Source organism: Hippoglossus hippoglossus, chromosome 13 (genome assembly GCF_009819705.1).
Source record: "Hippoglossus hippoglossus isolate fHipHip1 chromosome 13, fHipHip1.pri, whole genome shotgun sequence".
In the NCBI taxonomy this organism is placed as follows: domain Eukaryota; kingdom Metazoa; phylum Chordata; class Actinopteri; order Pleuronectiformes; family Pleuronectidae; genus Hippoglossus; species Hippoglossus hippoglossus.
In genome coordinates this window covers 8,134,725-8,154,789 of record NC_047163.1, presented here as the reverse complement: position 1 = coordinate 8,154,789, position 20,065 = coordinate 8,134,725, and the positions used below count along the sequence as shown (strand labels likewise).

The window sequence follows — 20,065 nt, the reverse complement described above, 5'->3', positions numbered from 1 at the left end:
CTTTCTTTCTTGGGTCATGTCCCACCCTTCAACAATATTCCATGGAAATTGGATCAGTTTTGGTGTAATCCCACTGATTTAAAAAATAAAAACTCATACAAAAACATAACCTCTTTGGCAGAGATAATTAAAGAATGTAGGGATTAAGGAGAAGCATTTCATTCTTTCATTCACATTTCATGATCGTTTACACTTTTGTATATTTACCATTAATATTTCAAATACATGATAAATGAAAGCCTGATGCGCCTTTACTGATCTTGATGAATGTATGGAGAGGAAGGATTACACCAGACCCCTCTCTCTTTCTCTCTCTTTCACACATTCCTCCTGTAAACAAAACACATGTGAATTATTCCCTACATCTGGTGAAGGTTCATCTTTTATTCCATTACATTTCAGACATCAGCTCATTGTGTGTCTGTGAGAGAGCGTTGGCACGGGCCACGGCAGACTGGCCCAGGAAAAGAGACAGGGGCAGCAGGGGAGCTCAGCAGAGATGAACCATCATTATTTCCTCTCTCAGTTCAGTTTGGAAAAATGAGGAGGCAAAAAGATTCAATCAAAAAACACAGAAGCCAAAATAAAGTCCAGTGGAAGCACTAAGGTCGAGTGGGTAAACAAGCAGAACATGTGAGCTGAAAGACACAAGACCAAGAGAGACGGGGGCAAAGAAAGACAGATGGAGAAAAGGAGGATGAGGAGAGGACAGAATATGTAAAACGGATGAATTGTTTGCTGGTTTTGTAATATTAGCAAATCTCATATCTGTAATCTGCTTTCTGCATATATAACATAGAAAATAACCCCGACAAAGTACTCCCCTCCAAAATAAATTTGGCATGAGGCACTGGGCATGAGGATTAAATGATCTCCACTCCTTCTCTTGTTATATATACACACACATCTTCCACTTGATGTCTCTCCCCTCCAATTTTAATTAATGTCACTGTCATGTTGACACAGGAAACCTGGACTAGCTGTCTTCTCCCAAGTAAATTAGGAGACAAACCCCCGAGTGAAACATGACAGTTTAACTGCAGTCGCTGAACGTCTGCCAGGAATGAGTAAACAGAGGGACGTGAGGCAGTGAGTACGGGATGACGCTCAGACAGATGTTTTCAGTAATACCATTAGATAATCCTTTAACTCCCCCAAAAACAAGATCATTACTACTATTTCGGTGAGTGTATCTCATCTATTTGTCATGGCATTTATTCAAAAGCCTGAGCCACGGGTCATCACGGAAAAGCCGACAGCTTTATCAAGACAGAGCCATGAACTGCAGCCGAGTACAAGGGCTGCGCCGCTGGACAATGCTCTCCTCCATTGCTCATAGCTGGAAGTCATCGTGATGGTGAGCCCCTTTCCTCAGTGCTGCTCTTGAATGTAACTCATGTAGTCTCGGCTGTGAATCTGTTCCTCTTGACATGTGCTGCCTGAGAGGGAGTTTCAGCATAACTTTGGCTCAAAATCATCTCATGACAAACCTGTATAATCAATGATGTTATCTCCGGAATGCAGACAGAGAAGACGGGGCTGAAACATTTGTGTTATGTAGCAGAAAAAAACACATTATAGTTTTCTCCGTTGCTTGTGAACACAGCTCAGTAAAGGATTGACATGCGTCTGTCTACAGAAATTAAACCAAGTGCTTCGTTCCCACAGCGGATCAAGTAGAACAGGATGCTACTCTGTTGTGTGACATGAGTATAATCTGAGTTAAATGGTTAATACTTAAAGTGCATAATCCACCACAACACAAACATGGGATCTGATGGTCAACTACAGTACTTGCTCAAGGTCTATGTGGTGGATGGTTTCATTTCAGATTATTTGATAATTATTTCTATACTTGTCTTTGGGCTTTCAATCTTTTAAGACATCACCAACTGTACTGGGTACTTAAAAGAGCAGTAATCCAATTTAAACAAAATGGTGATATGACAACAACAGACATTGCTCTGAGGGATAAAAACCCACGACTTGGCCTACAACCAGGAAAAGATCGAATCTCCAAAAAACAACCAGAGAACTAGAAGTTATCACAGTAGTAATGTGAGATTATAAAGACAGGAATCAGGATAAGGGACCAAAGCAGAGTGCTAATGGGAGTAAGTGTGTAGCTATAAGAACAGATCACTGAAGCTTCTTTAAAGCTCCTGTTGCTGTTATAGTTATCATTCATCAAAGTGGTTTTAATCAATGTCTGGATGGATGAAATGATAAAGAGGTTGTCTTTAGTGAGGAAACCACAAACCTGACATTGCTCTGTTGAGCTTTTCAGCATCTTTCAGCTCATTGTTTTGCTTTAATGGCTCCAAACTAAACGGTTTAGACTCACACTACCACACTGTTGGCAAAAAACCAAAAACAATCCAATCTCTGTCATAACATTTTCATTGAAATTTCATCAAAAATATTCTCACATTTGCAAAACGTTGTGCATTTACAAGTGATTATAGAAAGAAGCTAACTGAGTGAAATGGGACCTTTAAAGTTGCAGCTACCGTTCACAAATGAGCCAAGATATATGGAAAACAATTTAACCCTGGAAGTGGAATCATACCCAACTCTACATACACACTCTAGTCCCAATCCTCAACTCTGTCAACTCTGACAAATAACGATTATAAAAAGCTTTTCTTGTTGCAACTGATGAAGTCCCATCCATCTAATCCCTCTTTCATTCACGCCTAAGGCTTCACTCCATCACCTCTCACTCTGTTCCCTCAAGTCATTCAACACTCTCTCCTCTCTCTCTTTATTTTCTCCAGCTTTTTGACTTCTGTCCTCTCCCTTTATGCTCCTTGGCCTCATTTTTTTTTTAGCTGCTGTCTGTCATTACATCTCTGACGTCATTTCTGGGAACGCCCTCTCGTTAGGGTGTCGCTCTACACTTGATGACTAAAGGAGGGTCCTGGTGATTGTGTTGTCCTCTCCCTTTCCCTATCACATGACATTGAAAGAAAACAGGCTGAAAATGAGAGTATTATAAATATGACAAGATACACATTCAAGTCTACATATCAGAAAAGCTGTTTTTTTACGATGGATCAAGTCCTGACAAAATTTCCGCTGCCATGATCACTTTAAAGCAGAATTTCAAATTATGCTTTTCTATGTTTTCCCATTGTTTCTATTCATTCAATTTTTGTATTTCCAATGGTGCAATCCACATTTGTGTCCTTCGAATAATCATAATGTCAGAGTAATTACTGTGGAAAGGGCATTTTAAAAAGCATATGTACTCTTCTCCCAGTGTATTCAGGCTATGTAATATTACACAGTTCTCCATGAGTGCAATTACATGGACATGTGCCTGGCACTGTGCTATCCAAAATGAGACCAGTCTGAGTGGTTGTGTTGGAGGGAGAACAGGGGGGGGGGGGACTGTAACATTCAGCACTGATCATTGCTTATCTCTTCCACACAATGCTGAGAAGAGGGAAATTTGTTCATATCATTCATTCGAAAAAAGAAGAAGTATCCAGCATCTCTTCACCGATGAAGTGAGCAACTTCCGCCTTTGCCAAAACTCATTACCATGTCAACGTTTCATCTGGATTTCAAAGGACACGCACGGGTCCACGTGGTTTTGAGGGACCGAGCGAGACATGGCGCAGAAATCTAGCCGCACCTAATCCAAACGATTACTCAGTCTTTTTGTTTGAGTAGGAACTTGTTTGACTGCCACGAGTCTCGGGTCCATATGTCAATATGTCACGAAAAGGTCTGAATGCATCAGGGCTGTGCTGTGTTTTGAGGCAAGAGGGAGATTGAGAACTGCTCACAGGAGCTGTGTTCTGATGAGGAAACGTGTGCTGGATATTAAATCGGTTGTGTTATCTTTTGTTCATCTGTCACAGAATGGAAATGGGACTTTAAACAATTCATAAAAATGTATCTTTGAGGCATGACAATACATTTTTATTTTCTATAAATATTTTCCATTCTCAGGTTATGTTTCCATCAACAATTTTTATGTTTGTTTGTTAGATATAAGGATTAGTCAAAATCTTTTTGAGGGGGGTAGGGCATGTCCAATTTTGGCTCAGATCCATATAAACATGCAGATAAAGGATATATTGTTTTCCATTTAACATTACAGAGGTACATGTTCTCTGAGTTCCCTTCAGGTTATTATTATGCTGCCACAGCTGACTGTTAATTGATCAAAATGACTAATGGCACATATTGCTGCTGCTGGTGTCCATCTTCTCTCTCTGTTGGGGTCTGTTCGAGTGCTTCTCCATTGTGGATCGGGTCTGATCATCTTCAGATCTCTATGGGTCAGGGCTGGCTGTGCTCAAATGGACCAGTTTCTTTCCTTTTATTTAAAAAAATATACATTGGGTTTAAATTTTGGTACAACGAAGGTCTAATCGCATCGTAAATCTGGTTTGCTTGGTCATGTCCATTTTATGAACACTTGTTTTTCTTACTGTATCTCCAGGTTGCATTTTCACGGCAACTCTGGCAATTTCCAATGTGTTCTATCTGCTAAGATATCCCATTACAACATGTCAGCACCTATCAGTATTTTCAGTCTGCCTGGAAATGACGTCTTCCCCTATTTTTAAAAAGGCAAAGACATGAACAGCAGGAATCTATCTGGTTCTCTGGGCTTTTAAATCTGTGCGATGCAGAGGGATGTAGGTGTGGCTGATTCACTTTACACTCTTCTATAAATTCACCTGTGACGGAATCAGTGTCGGAGGTGACCAGTTCCTACTCTGACCAAACTATCCAGGGAGGCAGCAAAGACAGGCTCTTTTTTTGTAATTGAGCCTTTTCGGATATCTGTGGATTTTTGTTTGATATAAAAATGGACCTACACAATTTTCCACTCCAAATACTAGTTATTAAAAGGATTAATCGTTTTCCTCCCTTTTTTATCTTCAATGCCATACATCTATGTCTTTCTATAGTCTGTAAATGACAGAGGATGAGAAAAAGATGGTGGAAACTGACCGGTTTCTATAGGGCTTGCAACTGGTCGCTGATGATGAGATATTGTGGGAGCTTAGCATAAGCTTTGGGTAGGAATTACGGGATGTTCCTGGCAAGAGGGCCAATTAGACAGCACATGGATATTGGGATATCTGGAGCTCATATGAGAATCTCTCATATGTGAGGTTCTCATATAGATTGAGAGCAGACTGAAGTGAGCGTCGGCAACAAACTCGACTATGGTGCATATATGTGCAAAGCAAACACATACATATATCCTGGCACGAATTCCCTCACTCACATACACCATATCTGCTGCTACAGCTCAGCTGTGCGGAGGAGCCGTGAAGACCGTGGCGGTGTGAGGACAAGGAGGCGTTCAAGGCTCCTGCTGGGATTCTTCCTAATGGTAGAGTTGACATTTACCCCGGGAGGCTGTGGAAGAAATGGCTCCCAAAGAAATGATTCAACCTGCCACACAGAATATACAGGGATCTATTCTGATGGATCGAGACGGCTACAGTGAAGGACCCAGAGCTGTGTGTGTGTGTGTGTGTGTGTGTGTGTGTGTGTGTGTGTGTGTGTGTGTGTGTGTGTGTGTGTGTGTGTGTGTGTGTGTGTACTGAACCTTAATTTACCAACACACACTGTAGCTGACATCACTGTTACTTGAGATGTCTGGGGCCGGTGTTGACAGTTATCTCGAATATTACGTGATGGACAGAGACAGAAAACAGGTACACTTTGTCAGTGGGGTCACCAAGTGCGTGTCTTCCATCACACGTTTTGTTGAATCATACATACAAGCACACAACTCCTCCAGAAGGCTCAGCGATGAGCAGCTCAGAGCCACCCACTTCCACACCAGTTCGTCTCACTGATGAGACCTGACTGAATTCCACTTTTCCTCTGACAACCATGGTGCTGCTGGTCACACATTTTTCTGACACTTCCCTTTGCACTTTTTCTTACTATTTCAGAGTTCCATAGTGTTAAACACCTGCAACACAAAAATGTCAACCTGTCCTGATTAACTGTAAGAAGTTCTTGACAATTGCTAAGGGAAACGGTCAGGCTGAGAATCTCCTTTAACCCTCTCTATGCTTTCCTTTTAGTCTGAAAGCTTGTATCTATCATGGAAAATTGCTGCTCAGATTTGGATGCAATTATCCACTGATTATTTCTGATTCACTGATGTATTTGATGTGTATTAACTGGGGACTTTGGTGTCCTTCATTGGTTATTGAGCTCATGGATATTTGTTAAATGGAATGCATTTACTTGTATGTTTTAAATGTATGCTACTATTTTTGATGAAAAGTAAAACATGACTTAATTCCTTGATTTGGTTCATTCTTCAGGCTGATTTACACAATCATGACTAATAAAGTTTTTCTTTTTCTGGGCCACATTTGACGATTCGTCATGGTGATTTATTTTGACTCCATCAGCCGAGTGTTTTTGAATCTTAGACACCATTTATTATGCAGTTTTGAGATTCTTACAAATTGCAAATCTCTGAGTCATCACTGTATACACTGCAGGGGCTGGTTGGCCATCTCTGTCAATGCGCAGGCTTAGTCACTGGTCTATCTTTATTTATAAGGCCATTTTTGGGTAAGCTTCCTTCCCACTCTTGTTTCAATATTAATCAAAAATGTGGGCCTCATTATACTGTATATACTTATACTTTTGCTGACTGTTATTCTGCAATACATGAAGCTAAAGGATTTGGTAAGTGGTGAATGGGTTTAGGGCAACTGCCAGTTTGAGGAAGGATGAATATTTTGGTGACTAGTGAGGCTTTCAGTAAGATATTACTCATACATTTTAATTAGCTAATCTCTACCTCACCCTGTTCCTGCCTCTCTTCACTATATCTATTTTACTTATTATCCAATGTCTGATTTTGTGAGGTGTTGTCCCACATTTACAGAATCATTCAGTATCAATATGTCTTACAGGGAGTCCTGGTTCCATGTGAAACTAACAATGAAACAACAGCACAATTAAAACATCTACATTGTCTCTTGTGATCTATAATAAATGGATTCTGATGACTCATGTTCAGTCAGGAAAAGCAATGTTTCATTTTTCACTGTTGTTTTTTTTTTTACTTTGATAACAGGAGCACTTTGGCCTTGTGTGCTCAGCGAATTTTTCGTTCTACCACCAAATATCAAAGCACAAGACCTCGGATTAGGTTACAGGCCAACATCTCCATGCAGAGGCCAGGGTTTTGTGCCAGGAGAACAATGATTAACATTAAATGCCACTGCTTTCCTCGGGATTAGGGCACCGTACATCCTGCTCTCTGCCACTCTCTTTATATTCACTCCACTGTGACAACAGCAGCAGCAGTAAATACTGAAGTAAGTTCATCGAAGTATCTTTCAAAGCCGGAACAAGACAGCTGGCATAACATCAAAGCCAATAAAACATATGGTACAGTGACAGCACATGCATCACTGCCTGCCAGCACAACTTACCCATTTATTCTTCTATTCTGAAAACTTCTTCTCTATTGTTTACTTGTGAAAACAGAGATCATAAGTCTGTGACCATGTCAAAACTTAGGAAGGGAAACACTTGGAAGGGAGTGCTCACCAAATACAATTAATGGTAACATTAGTTTATATATTTATTATTTCTGAGATAAATACGTGATTAATGATGTCGTAATGACATCATTCATCCCTAAGTAGTGTCAGCAAGATTATTCCCAGGCTGCTTACAGTCACCACAACCTCCACCAAATATGACGGGACAGCCTAAATGTTGCCTAAGAGATGAAACCCAGGGCAGAGAAAGTCTGCATTACTTTGGTTTTTATCTCCTTTTTAATGGAACTTTGGAGTCAGAATTGAGCTGATCCAAATCTAAGGTGACTTTAGAGGTCCCAGTCTGTGGTGCAGTGTCCTTGTAAATGTGTAAAAAGGAGTACAAGTTCATGTCTATTCCCCTGGATGCTAGAGTGAATTTGAGTGCTAGACCGTAAGAGAAACTGGTAGACAGATAAATAGATGCAACAAAAATCTATATAAACATGCAATGCTAGGAAGGGAGATGTGGAACCTATATGACATTAAGCACTGGGGACTGTGACAGCAAAGTGTGCATATGTTAAGGGTGGGTGCTTTGACCTAAGTGTATTAACTGCAGCATGGCTCTAATTCAGAGCAGCTTGTCCTCATTAAGACTTAGCAGTCCATCCCGCTGAAGCTCCTTACACTGAGGACAGCTTAGCCCTTTCATCCCCATTTTTGATATGGACCTCAGCCCTGTCTCCAGAGAACGAGGGACAGTGGTAGTGATGGTGGTGGCACAGCGGCCAAACTCCTGGGACCACGACATAAGCTAGAAGACACAAGGTCAACTGCCTGCTGTGTCACCCTGCAAAGGTCACTGTCATTCACTCGTTCCAAACACCAATCAATCCTATGCCAGATCCACATTTGGATGCTCGTGCCCATTTGCTGGATTTTCATTGCTGCAGCAAGTATCTGCTGCAAATCTTTTCCATTTTCTATCTTGGTTACTATTTTTACATGAGATACTTGACTTGGGAGTTTTTTAGTTTCTATTTATTTGGTAGATCAAATTGTTGACAGGTTTCTCAGAAGGCGATCCTGGCTTCATGCTGGTGGGGGGGGGGTTGAGGGATAGAGGGGGTGTTCGGATTAAACATCCGGAAACTGACCGCTTTCCGCTTTCACCTGCCAGTTAAGCCTTTGAAGGGATTAGCCATATTCTGAGATTGTTATCAAGATTATTCTGACTTCCAGGGCACTATCTATAGTATCTGGTTACAGTGTGAGGTGGTGAGGGACTAAGACCGAGACCATGAGTTCCTTTAGTTCCTCTTCAAAGATGTCACAGTTTCATCACCACATCGAGATAAAACATCAGAGCCACTAAAGGTGTTGACCTTAGATTTACTGATCGCTCCATAAGCCCTTAGACGTGATGTGGCTGTCAACTACAACTGCCATTCTTGTGGCCACCACATCACAAAGCCTTTTGCCGAAGATTCTCAATCATTCATCATGAACAAACAACCAACCAAACAGTTTTAACCACTTTGTATGTCATCAAATAACGAATAACCAATCCAAATCAAACCTTTACTTACCTTCAATGACTGGGAAGAGTGTAGTTGGATTCTTTATTTATATTTATATATATATATATATACCAACATGAATGGGTGGGATTTATGAACCATACCGAGGCTATAGCCAACCAGCAGGGGGAGAACAAGATGTTTTGTTTGCCTGACCACTTGGTTCTTCCTTTATCTGATTTTATCTCATCTATACCAATATGTTCCCAGATCTCAGCTATTACTTAAGTCGGTAAAATGATATAACCATAAGAAACGATGCCCAAAACTGCAAAAAGTTGCAGAGTACTTTGCACAGGCTTAGAAGAATTCAAAGAACAAGTTTGGTAAATCTGGAAAGACTGAAATGACTAAGAACATTCTAACATGATAGGACAGCACAGGCAGAAGCAAAATGGCTTGAGGGAAACTATACAGCAGGACCTAATGAGGGGAAAACTAGAGGATCATCTTTTCTGCTGCAGCCTGAGAGAGAAACTATGTGGATGGTGAAAATTACAGACAGGCTAGCAACAGAGGACAAGGAGCAACAACAGTGAGGTTCAGTTTTTGCTAATTGCTCTAATTAGAAGAGATGAGGCATGATTTAGCAGATTCTATGATGGACAGTGACTACTCAAACATAAAAAATGTGGACTGCATGGGTGTGTGGTGGAAAAGCCATGCAGCTCTGAGAGTGATAGCAGCAGGAATGATAAGACCAGACGCTATCATCAAAACGTAAGTTTCCGTGTGATAACAAAGTAGAAGTGGCTGTAAAGAGATAGAGTGATAGAAAGATAGAGTGATGGAGGTCTGATGTGGCTGATGTGGAGTAGAGATGAAGAAACTGATGGTGTGAAAACAGAGGATTGATAAAAGAAACACCTTCCTAACACTTTTGAGTGTAAAACTAAAGTTTTGTAATCTATATAGTAAATACATGGGCCTTAGCATCTCAGTATAGTAATATGAAGCACATGTAAGCAAGAAGAGCATAATAATACAAATTTCCTGCGTTAAATCAAATATACAGCCTGCTTGAAAAGTTGATGGCATCCCACGCCACTCTATTCCTCATTTTGTCCATCCTGTAATCAGGTTAGTATTGACTGGACACCTATGAGAGACGGCCACTCTTACTGATAGCAGCCATTTTCTTTGAGGGAACACTTAGCAGAGAGTGCTCCTGAGAAACAGTGGCCACCTGAAGACGAAGTGACAACACGGTGACTTCAAACAGGGAGGAAGAGGTGGAGAAAACTTTTTCTCAAACTGCTCAGTGGCCCTCACATAAGTTTATTTCACAATGTGCGTTTCTATTTACCAAGCACTTAGGAACAAATCTAATTTAGCACAGTGTAGGCCAAACCACGGTGTGCTATAAAAGACAAACTATTAGGTCTGGAGCACTTTAATCCTGGAGCCATTCTTGCTGCAGGATTAAAAAAAAAAATCTTTGTGGTGTCTGTGTGATGGAGTGCCGCTGTGCAGTAGGGCATATGCAGACTGAAACAAGATGTAATTAACGTGAATAATATCTCTTCCCTTCTCCAACTGTGACCGCAGCAAGTTGTGATATCTTCTCTGTCGTAAAAAAATACGTAATTGAGTCTCATTTTCTGTTTAAATCCCCGATTGAGTCGAAGGTGGGGAATTACGATTACGCTCTCGCTCATCTAATGACTATCAAGTGGCCGTGGCCGTTACTGGCATGACTCCTACACCTACACCTGCAGCTCACTCACGCACGCTCGCAAATAACTTGAGCAATCAAAATACAAAAGCACTTTCTTACCTCTCAATTATGTCAGCGATGACACAGGCAAACATTTGCAGGCCCTCTGGAAGCTGCAAAGCCACTGGTAGGAGAGGGGAGAAGCAAACAGAAATGTTAAATGCTTAGAGTGATGCAACATGTTCTTTAATAAATCCTGGACAGCGCAACTATACATAACCTCTGCTACTGGTTCAGAGAACTCCACTGACAGGAAACAGTGACAGTTCAGGGCAATTTCCCCTCTGCCACAGCAGCACTGTTGGTTTATTTTAGCGAGTGACAGGCTTTTGGAAATATAGTCCAAACCAATCACTGCAGGTCTAGCTCTACAGCTCGTGGCATCTACAGAAGAGTTAAACTGGCTCTTTTCACTGTCACTCCATCTGCCTGCCACTGGCTCCGTGAGTCACACTTTGGCTCTACCACTGAAACACAAAAAAAACCACAACTTTCCCAGAGTTTTACACAAGTTTATGTCTCAAAGCTTTAATTGTATATGGACAAACTGATGTAGCTGCTGTAAAACTAAAACCAAGTGACCAATTACCCTCGTCCTGCTGATGGTGCTGCATGTTGATAAGAGGCGACCGACTGATGTGTGACACCAACTTAGATGAACCACTAGAAAAGCCTTGATTAAACCATGATTTACTAAGTGGTTTGTGTCTAATTTCAGACTCTCTGTGCTTCAAGAGACGAGCAAGGGCCTAAAGGGCCTGGGAGCACAGTTTGTCATCTCAGCTGCAACCTGCCTGCTCTCGGTGAGGTACGGCTCTTTTCTTCATGCATATTCATTTAAAGAAAAATCATGCAGGAGACGACTGGAGATCATCAGGCGAGGTTGCATACTCTGCTGGATTTTCTGCTAATATAAATGCAGGGATCAGCATTGCATGAAAAATCTCCCACCTCTAAAAAGCAGGTGCAGGTACATTGAAAAAGAGGCTGTAAAAGGGAAAAGAAATGTTAAATAGTGTGTGTTTTATGGAACTCTCAATAATTAGGAATGTGTGGGTAGGGGATTAAAAATAAATTACTTTAACTGAAACAATATGAGCTTCTAAGACAGAAAAGAAAACAGTTATTACGTTTGAACCCTAATCAGCTTGTTCAAGTCTATGTTCCCTTTGGAAGTCCTCATAAAACTATTAATACTAATTTTACTGAATGTTACCTTAAATTACTTTTAAATTTAAAACTGTTTTTATTTACCATTTCCACTTTTAATGCTTTATTTTTAACTGCATATATTCCTAAAAAATATAAAGCATTAATACGAAGCAGCATATCACACATTTATGATCAATTTACAAGTGTTCATGATAATGCTGTTAACGTTCGATCTATGGCGACATTAGTTCCATCGATACCATCTAAAAACTCATTATTTCTGCTTGACCAGTCGTTTCTTCTCAGTCACCTCTCCTTTCATTTGATTAGAAGATTGTGTAAAGACTTCAGGTTCATTTATTTTCCAAGATCTCTATAAATCCAAGATATTTATGGAAGTTATACGTGATCAAATAATAAAAAAGGACACTGCATTAATTATTGTGCCATTAAAGCATGCATAGCTAAATTTGGAGGTTTTTTAATCCCAATTTCCTCATCTGAGTGAAACAGAAATGCAGTTTTAAAGCCCTCCCTTAAAGAAATATTATCATGAATTATTGGAATTCAAAAGGGGAAGAACGGCCGAATGTGCTTCAGGCATTTCCTACGAGATAAGTCTTGTGGTTTTATGCATTAAAGATCCTATATTATTTGGTAGATCACAAGTCCATGATTTATTATACATTACTCATGCCATCGTATCATCAAATAAACATGATGACATGTTCCTATCAGAGACTACTCAGATATTGAATATGTCAACTGTAACCCTGCAGGGGAAAACAGAAAATGAAGTAGATAAAAAGGAAAAGACGAATGACAGAGATTAGTCAGGAAAGCAAAATGGTGTGGTGACACGCATTTTCCTCATTTTGGTCTACAATTTAAAATATATATATTTTATACCAATCCAGGCTGAAATTCTTGATTATTTTATTAGCAATAAATATATGATTGTTTTAAAGAAATTATATAAATTGCCTATAAAATCCCCAGATATCTATGTGACAATTAGATTTCTTGTTTTATTCGACCAGCAGTCCAAAACCAAAGAGCAGTAGATTGTCAGTGATAAGAAACAGAGAAAAGCAGGGACTCATTACATTTGAGAAAGCTGGAACCATAAAGTATTTGGTGGTTTCGCTTGATAAATCATGAAAACATTTCCTTCCACCCTATAATTGACTATTGAGCAAAGATTTCGATCAACAAATGTGTTTTCCAAGAGAAAAATAGGTGGTAAGGAATCCTTTGTTTCAGATGGAGATAAACATATTTTCAGAGGAGAAAACTAAAAGAAATTTACATTTTATTAAATTTGTTGAGGACTAATGACAATTAAAATACATTATTCAAAATTATAATAGATGCTGACTACATTTTTGGGATTATTTCATAATACATTCGGAGATGATTTTGAATTAAGTGTGAGTGTTTTTGTCTGATTGTACAATTCAGTGATTGTCAGAAAGGCCTCCTGTCAACAGGTCTGTTATTTCTATTTAAGTGGCGTTTGTGAAGAAATTGACTTATATATAAAAGTTAAAATGATCACAAACATTCTTCTATTAGATGTTGACTACCTCAGGGTGAACCCCTTTCACCAAGTCAGACACGTAGAGCAAGAACCTGGAGTCAAAGGCAACAGTGACAATTGCCCCACTGTCAAACTCTGTCACACCGTCAATAAATCCATCAACGTCTCAATGGACACTCAATCCACCTGACTAGGCCTGGAACAATTTCAAGACTTCTGTGCCAGAGATCATTAAAGAATAGACACTGGGACAGAAAAGAGGCTGAGAGGTTTCAGGGAGGATGGCCATGAAATGGAGAGATGGATGGAGCGCTGCGAGGAGGAGGAGGAGCAAGAGCACTACTTACTGATGAAAGGTTAAGGGATCACCGAGCGCTCATGCAGACAGTGAGAGACAGGTCATTACCTGGAAAAGGGCAAGTTTATTAACAGAGAAAGGTTTCAGCGCACACCTCTGCCACGGCTGACAGAAACAAAGAGCTCGCTCCGTCTGCTGCCCCCGGCAAAAGGTGAGTCGGCTGCTGGAGCTGGGACTGTTTGGTTGCATGTTTGGGTTTGAATGCAAACATGATCAGCTTTGAAAGTGCTCCCGAGGAAAAAATAACAGTTTTGTAGGTTTCTTCTTCTCAGACATGCCGGTTATTGTGGACCTCTGTGGCATACGCACAGCTTTCTCTATTTGCAGAGTCAGAAAGTTCACGTCAGGCTCCGACACACCTATTGTTTTTAACAGGTAGCAAAAAAGCTGCATGTGGGATTATGTTAACAATCAAACACAGGGAGTAAACTTAAGAAATTGCCGGGAAGACCAATTTATCAGTGCACGGCAGACTGGCTGTCAAAGCCGAGGGATTACTCCGTGTTTTCAAAAGTGGGGTTATAGCGAGAGAGACAAGAATGAGGCTATAGATCGAGTCTATCCTGTCGTAGATTAAAATTTTGGGTGTGGGGGTGCATGCAGTAACATTTAGGATAAGATTGTCAAATGTCAATAAAAATGCAATAGGAACAACTAATGCAGAAATTAGATTAGAAATTATAATTAGGAAAGTAGACAAAATTAATCAAATCACTAAATATAAAACAGTTGAGAGTTTATTAAGCATACCCAGCTACAACTAGTAGTCAATTATAAACGAAGCTCTGATTGTTAATGCAATATGTGCACATATATTTTCATGTCTGAGTCATGCCAGTTCATTTGGCCCATCTCTGTTTGGGATTACAAGAGACCCCTAATTTACAAAAACATGGAGAGGGAGCTGAGCCAGAGGGCAAACCTTTCGACTTACCCATTGATCCACGTTTCGGCCCCCACCCATGATCATGAGCTTTGGGGTATTGACTGAAACAACAGATAAAAATAAAGCAAATACAAGCAACTGAAATGAGTTTTCTCTGTCGGGTGGGTGAGGAGTTCAAACATCTGGAGAGAGCTCGGAGCAGAACCACTGCAGCTTCACGTCAAAAGGGGACAGTTGAGGTGGTTTGGGGGTATAATCATATAGTGCCTGGGCGCCTCCCATTAGAGATTTACCGTGCACGCCCAACTGGGAGGAGACCCAGAGGTTGACCTGGAACTCACTTGACAGCCAACATATCCCATCTAGTCTGAGAACACCTTGGGATCTCCTTGGAGGAGATGGAAAGTGTGATTGGGTCGAGGGATGTCTGAAACAACCAGCAAACCAGTCCCACTCCCAGTAAGTGGAAGACAATGGATGGAAGCTAAAAAAAAAAAAAACACCCCATTATTGTGATTTTTTAATTATTTTAAATAGTCTACATTTGGAAAGCCTCGTCAATATGGGCTTGTCAAATTATAAATTAGAATTTCGAATTTGGGCACAGTAATCACAACTTCACTCTTATAAGTGAATTTGTGTATTTAACATAAATAAACATTCTGTACAAGCGGATGTGTCCCCATGTGCGAGTCCAGTCTGTAGATAGCACTGACTCTGATCTGCTTGAACTTTACACTGGCAGCCCCGCACTCTTGACTAATGTCATGTTTTCTATAAATGGACACCCTGTTCAGACAGTGGAGAAAAGGCCACGTTTGACTTCTTACCGGGCAGTCATTTTATATTTGGGTACGAGACAAAACAGTTGTTCTGTCATTTGTGGTGGCACAGAAAGACTTTTTAGAAAAAGGACCATTAAGGAAAAACAAAACAAGTCCCCATTCATGGATGTTTAGTCATTCTAGACTCGTTGGGCACTTCTGTTTAGTGTGGCCTGCCATCTGCGGCTTAGTTGGATGTGTAGTTAACATCAGCACTGAGCAATCCTCAATTCAAACTACACTTTCTAAGATTTTGTGATTATAAACTACGTTGTCATTTCAGCTTTTCTCTTATTTTTCCAGCACCCCGTGCACTCAGAAAAGTCACTGTGCCTTGGTGGGAAGAAAGGAGGAATTTAATGCCCAACGTTTCTCTTTTCTTTTGCTATTGTCTTGGAGCTCAAAGAAACATACACAAGGAAACTGTCAACTGTGCTAAGCTTTTGATTGTCTGTAGTTTAGTTGTGAGAAGACCTTGGGAAACAGAACAACTCCCCGGGCATTTCACAATCCCCCAAGCGAGACACTTCCATGGATTCAAGGTCCCCGAAGACTCAAGGCCGCACTGCTTTTTGTTTCTTTTATTTTATCTCAGTGTCTCATCAAATTTTTCTGTTAGTGAGTGTGAATCTGTAGTTTCCAGTCTGAAAAACCGTTGTGCAACATACTGGAGGCTAAAATCGAATGACATAAATAAAAGGTAAATGGAGATGAACATGTAATCATCAGATTTTTATTTCTCTCAAATGCTGATATCGACATTGTAGAAGATTGTTCTGTCGATAGTTTCAGATAATGAATATTAAACTAAAGATAGAAAAAAGAGGCTGACAGCTCCCCGAAAGCTAAAGCATCTTAATCGCCACCTGGTGGCTGGCTGCAGTATTGGTCATAAACCCTGCCTCCTCCGTGTAAGTGAATGGGACATGGGCCAAACAAAAAAGACTAAATACACCCGGAATCGATTTTTCTCAAAGATGGTTTCGGTCATTTTCTGTCAGGTAATTCATTTATCACCCTGATGTTTGTTCATTTTCCCAGTACGTTTGGTTTAATGCTATAAATATGAGGAGAAACGTCATGATTGACAGCTGAGAACTCGCAATCAGCGGGACCTCAATATCACGTTTCCACTCTCCCCATTGATACCGTGCAAACTCTGAATGACGTCATCAGCGCAAGACGGCAGGCTTCGAACTCAGGATATTTTGGCTTTGTCGCTGGATTGTTGAAGGAAGTGGAGATGCTGTTTTCCACCTTTACCAGTCTGTGGTTTTACAAAACACCAAGAAAAGATGTCACTTCATGGAAACACCCACAGCAGCTTCAATGAAATGAACCGCGGCTGGAAGGTTCAAACCACAAAGAACTTTCATCGAGCCCTTTGTTTTGTATGAATTCATATCTTAGGCATGTCAGTCATTGCTAAACACCACAATAGACCCAAGTCAACTAGTTATTATCACCTAATTACATTCATGTTCTCTTGTCTTTTGTCTTAAATGGATGTGCAGCAGAAATCAAGACAACCGACTGCCAATAGCAGTTAGAAAACCTGAAGAACTAAGCTGCTCTTATAAAAAGCCTAGATGCAGAGCAGATGATATCAAAACAACACAATTAAGACTCAAATGAGAAAATTAGGCAAAACAACACAGCTTTTGACTATTTATATACTCAGCAAACGGCAGCTAAAATTAAATTCTGCTGCGTGTTCCTCAGTCCTCGATTTCAAAAGCACAGTCTCTGAAACTCAACAGGAGTTCAAAGGCTGACAAAGGAACAGATGGACACAAAGGGGGAACAGAGAGAGACAGGGGTGATAAGGTATGTTATGTTCTCTGAGTTGAGAGAACGAGGATGAGCTCTGATATTAAAAAAATAAAAAAACTCACAACAAAAAAGGCAAAGCCAGCAGGCTGCGGTAAACAGCCCACTCACCACAGGAACATCGGAAAAAAAAGGATTCAATCTACTTGGCATGCCATCTGCATATATCCACCCGAGGCAGGAATGACCGGAAGAGACTTTTGACATGTTCATCAGTGATGGACTATTTATTTTACAGGAAGGAGGCCACCATTGTAACACAAGCCTAAAGATGCATGTCAGCAGGCATGAGGGCAGAAACTGAAGCACGTATGCTATTAAAAGGATTGGTTCAATTGATTTTAGTCTATTTTAAACCAAACCTGTAAAAGGACAATTTACCACATAATTTCACCCAAAATAAAAAGAAATGAATCTTTATATCCGTCAGAGATACAACAATTCCATAAATGCTTTGTTCAAATGTTCTTTACTGAATTTTAAGCTTTACTTATTGCAACTCAGGAGAAAAGATTCAGGTCTCTTTTGTTGATCACAGTTCTTCGTTTGTGATAAGTTGACCGAGGAAAAAGACTTGAAACATCACTTTCTTTTTTTAAATCATCTCTCAAATCATACTTTTACCAAATAGCTTTCACTCTTGTTTGGTTCTTTTTATTTGTCATTAGTTTTAACTGTTTTGAGTTAAAGCACTCAATACAGTTATCCTATTTTGTTCTCTTTGATTTTAGATGTTGCATTACTTTGATTTAAAATGATATCCAGTAAGGATGTGTTCACAGTTAAACTCTAAACCAGAGTCGACTCCACTCCACTGTGTAGATGTTGTGTTGTTTGTTGCCACACGGCATCAGTGTCAGTGAAGCATCCCACTCTGTGCTGTTAGTCCTGAGGCTACGATCCCACTGCAGGGGCTTAGTAACTCAACTCCAGAGTTTTTTTGCTCAAATCTGATGTCTCTGTTTTCACCTTTGTCCTGCATTTAATCACTTGCACCCTAAAATAACACCAATGACAAAGGGATTCACATCGAAAGATATGACGTCCGGATATTCTGTCAGGGAGGAAACGGAAATTGTTCCCTGTTTCGTCGTCGAGCAGGAGAATATTTTTTTCACTTCTTTGAGGCAGATTTAAATGGTTTGTTGTTTATGGGGCTTTTGATAAGGGCCAAAGTATGATTAAAAATATTAAAAAATATGATTTCTTGTATTTGTTTTTAGCTACACTATACAAAACAGATGAGTGTGAGCGTTGTCATTTGTCAGCTGGATGAGTGTGAACAAAGCCACAAATACTTCATATCTTTAATTTGTTACTGTTTTGGATGCATGTTGTTTCACATATGTTCATTGAGGTTAGATGTTAAAAACCAAAATCACCTATACGACCTATTATTTTATTACTTTGTCACAACAGTGGCAAAACCTGTGTGAGCCTCGCAGGTAACAGAGTGTAACAGTCGTCAAAGTAGGTCAAAGCACAGATGTGCTCATGGATTGTATTTTGTATTAATGCTTGCACACACTGTTTTTAAGTACAGGATCCTTTGTGCTCTGTGTTCTGTGTCTTCAGACATTCACTGTGTTGTGAATATGTTCTAGAAACCTGCAAAGCAACTGTTAATGAGGTGTCGGTAGCAATAGAAAAGAAAGTACTTCAGTGCTGGACTGTTTCGTAAACCTTCAGCTACTAGATGTATTGGTGACACTGATATTACATGGACATAAACTACATCTGAATCAAAGTGGCAAAATGAACAATGTAATGTAGAGTCAGTTTATTTTATAACTTTCAACAAAAAGTGTCATTTCTGTTTCATTCATGATGGTAAATGTGACTTATTCCTCTCATGTAAATAAAGGCTGTGTATTCATGACAGATCCTTTACTTTCAAATGACTTCATCCAACCTCTGTTCCAGTTCAGCTAATGTAACTTAATTCAAAAGTTAGTTCTGCAATTTAAAAGCCTCTAGCACAAGCACTCTAGATGTCTGTGCATCTGTGTGTGCACTTAGCCGAACATAGACTGCACTCGGGAGTATTGACATTGTGGAATACATGGTTGGCTCTGCTTCTACATCATGTCAGGTTAAACCTCACATTTTTTTTAAAGTGAGGACCCCGCCCCGACCCCTGGTCAGTGAAGCGTATCAAACTATTGCTTCTCTATCGTTTGAAATATAGATTTTTTTTCCCCCTTAATGCAGCTGTTGTGACTGTTTGTTAAAAGGGTAAATAAAGCCTTTTAATCAAGATCAAAATCAATCGAATGTGCAGAGATAGAAATAAAAGAACTCACCTCTCGTAGCTTTGGCTTGTCTCACTCGCCAAACTGTCTTGTGGATCTCAAAGTTGTAATTTGCAGGCAGGGCTTTGATTGCCTCCTGTAACTCGGAGTCTTGAAGGATTTCATCCGGAATTTGATTGGCTACCCGCCGTGGTCCTCGGACTGAAGGGAAGGTTAAACGATTGAGCTGTTAGCAATGCAGCGAACACAGGTTCAAAGCCCTATCTAATGAACCTAACTCTACTGACTGAATGTGTAAGTTAACTGTGAAGTTGTACATCAGGTTGTACAACTTCTGTCTGCACTAAGCTGCAGACTGCTGCTTTACAACAAGGGGGGTTGGTGGTGTGGTGGGGGGCTAATACAGGTCAGGAAGCTTGTTTTCCTTCAA

The 20,065-nt window shown here is 40.1% G+C and overlaps 1 protein-coding gene across 1 annotated transcript in view; it reads right to left on the bottom strand.

The window, feature by feature from the left end:
• Positions 1 to 20,065, bottom strand: part of dph1 (diphthamide biosynthesis 1) — a 50,811-nt gene that overhangs the window by 28,154 nt on the left and 2,592 nt on the right. Inside the window, exons 2-3 of the mRNA XM_034604629.1 lie at positions 19,687 to 19,836; positions 10,854 to 10,917 (exon numbers count right to left, since the gene is read on the bottom strand). Of these exons, the coding sequence (XP_034460520.1) occupies positions 10,854 to 10,917; positions 19,687 to 19,836 (214 nt within the window). The remainder of the gene's footprint in view (positions 1 to 10,853; positions 10,918 to 19,686; positions 19,837 to 20,065) is intronic.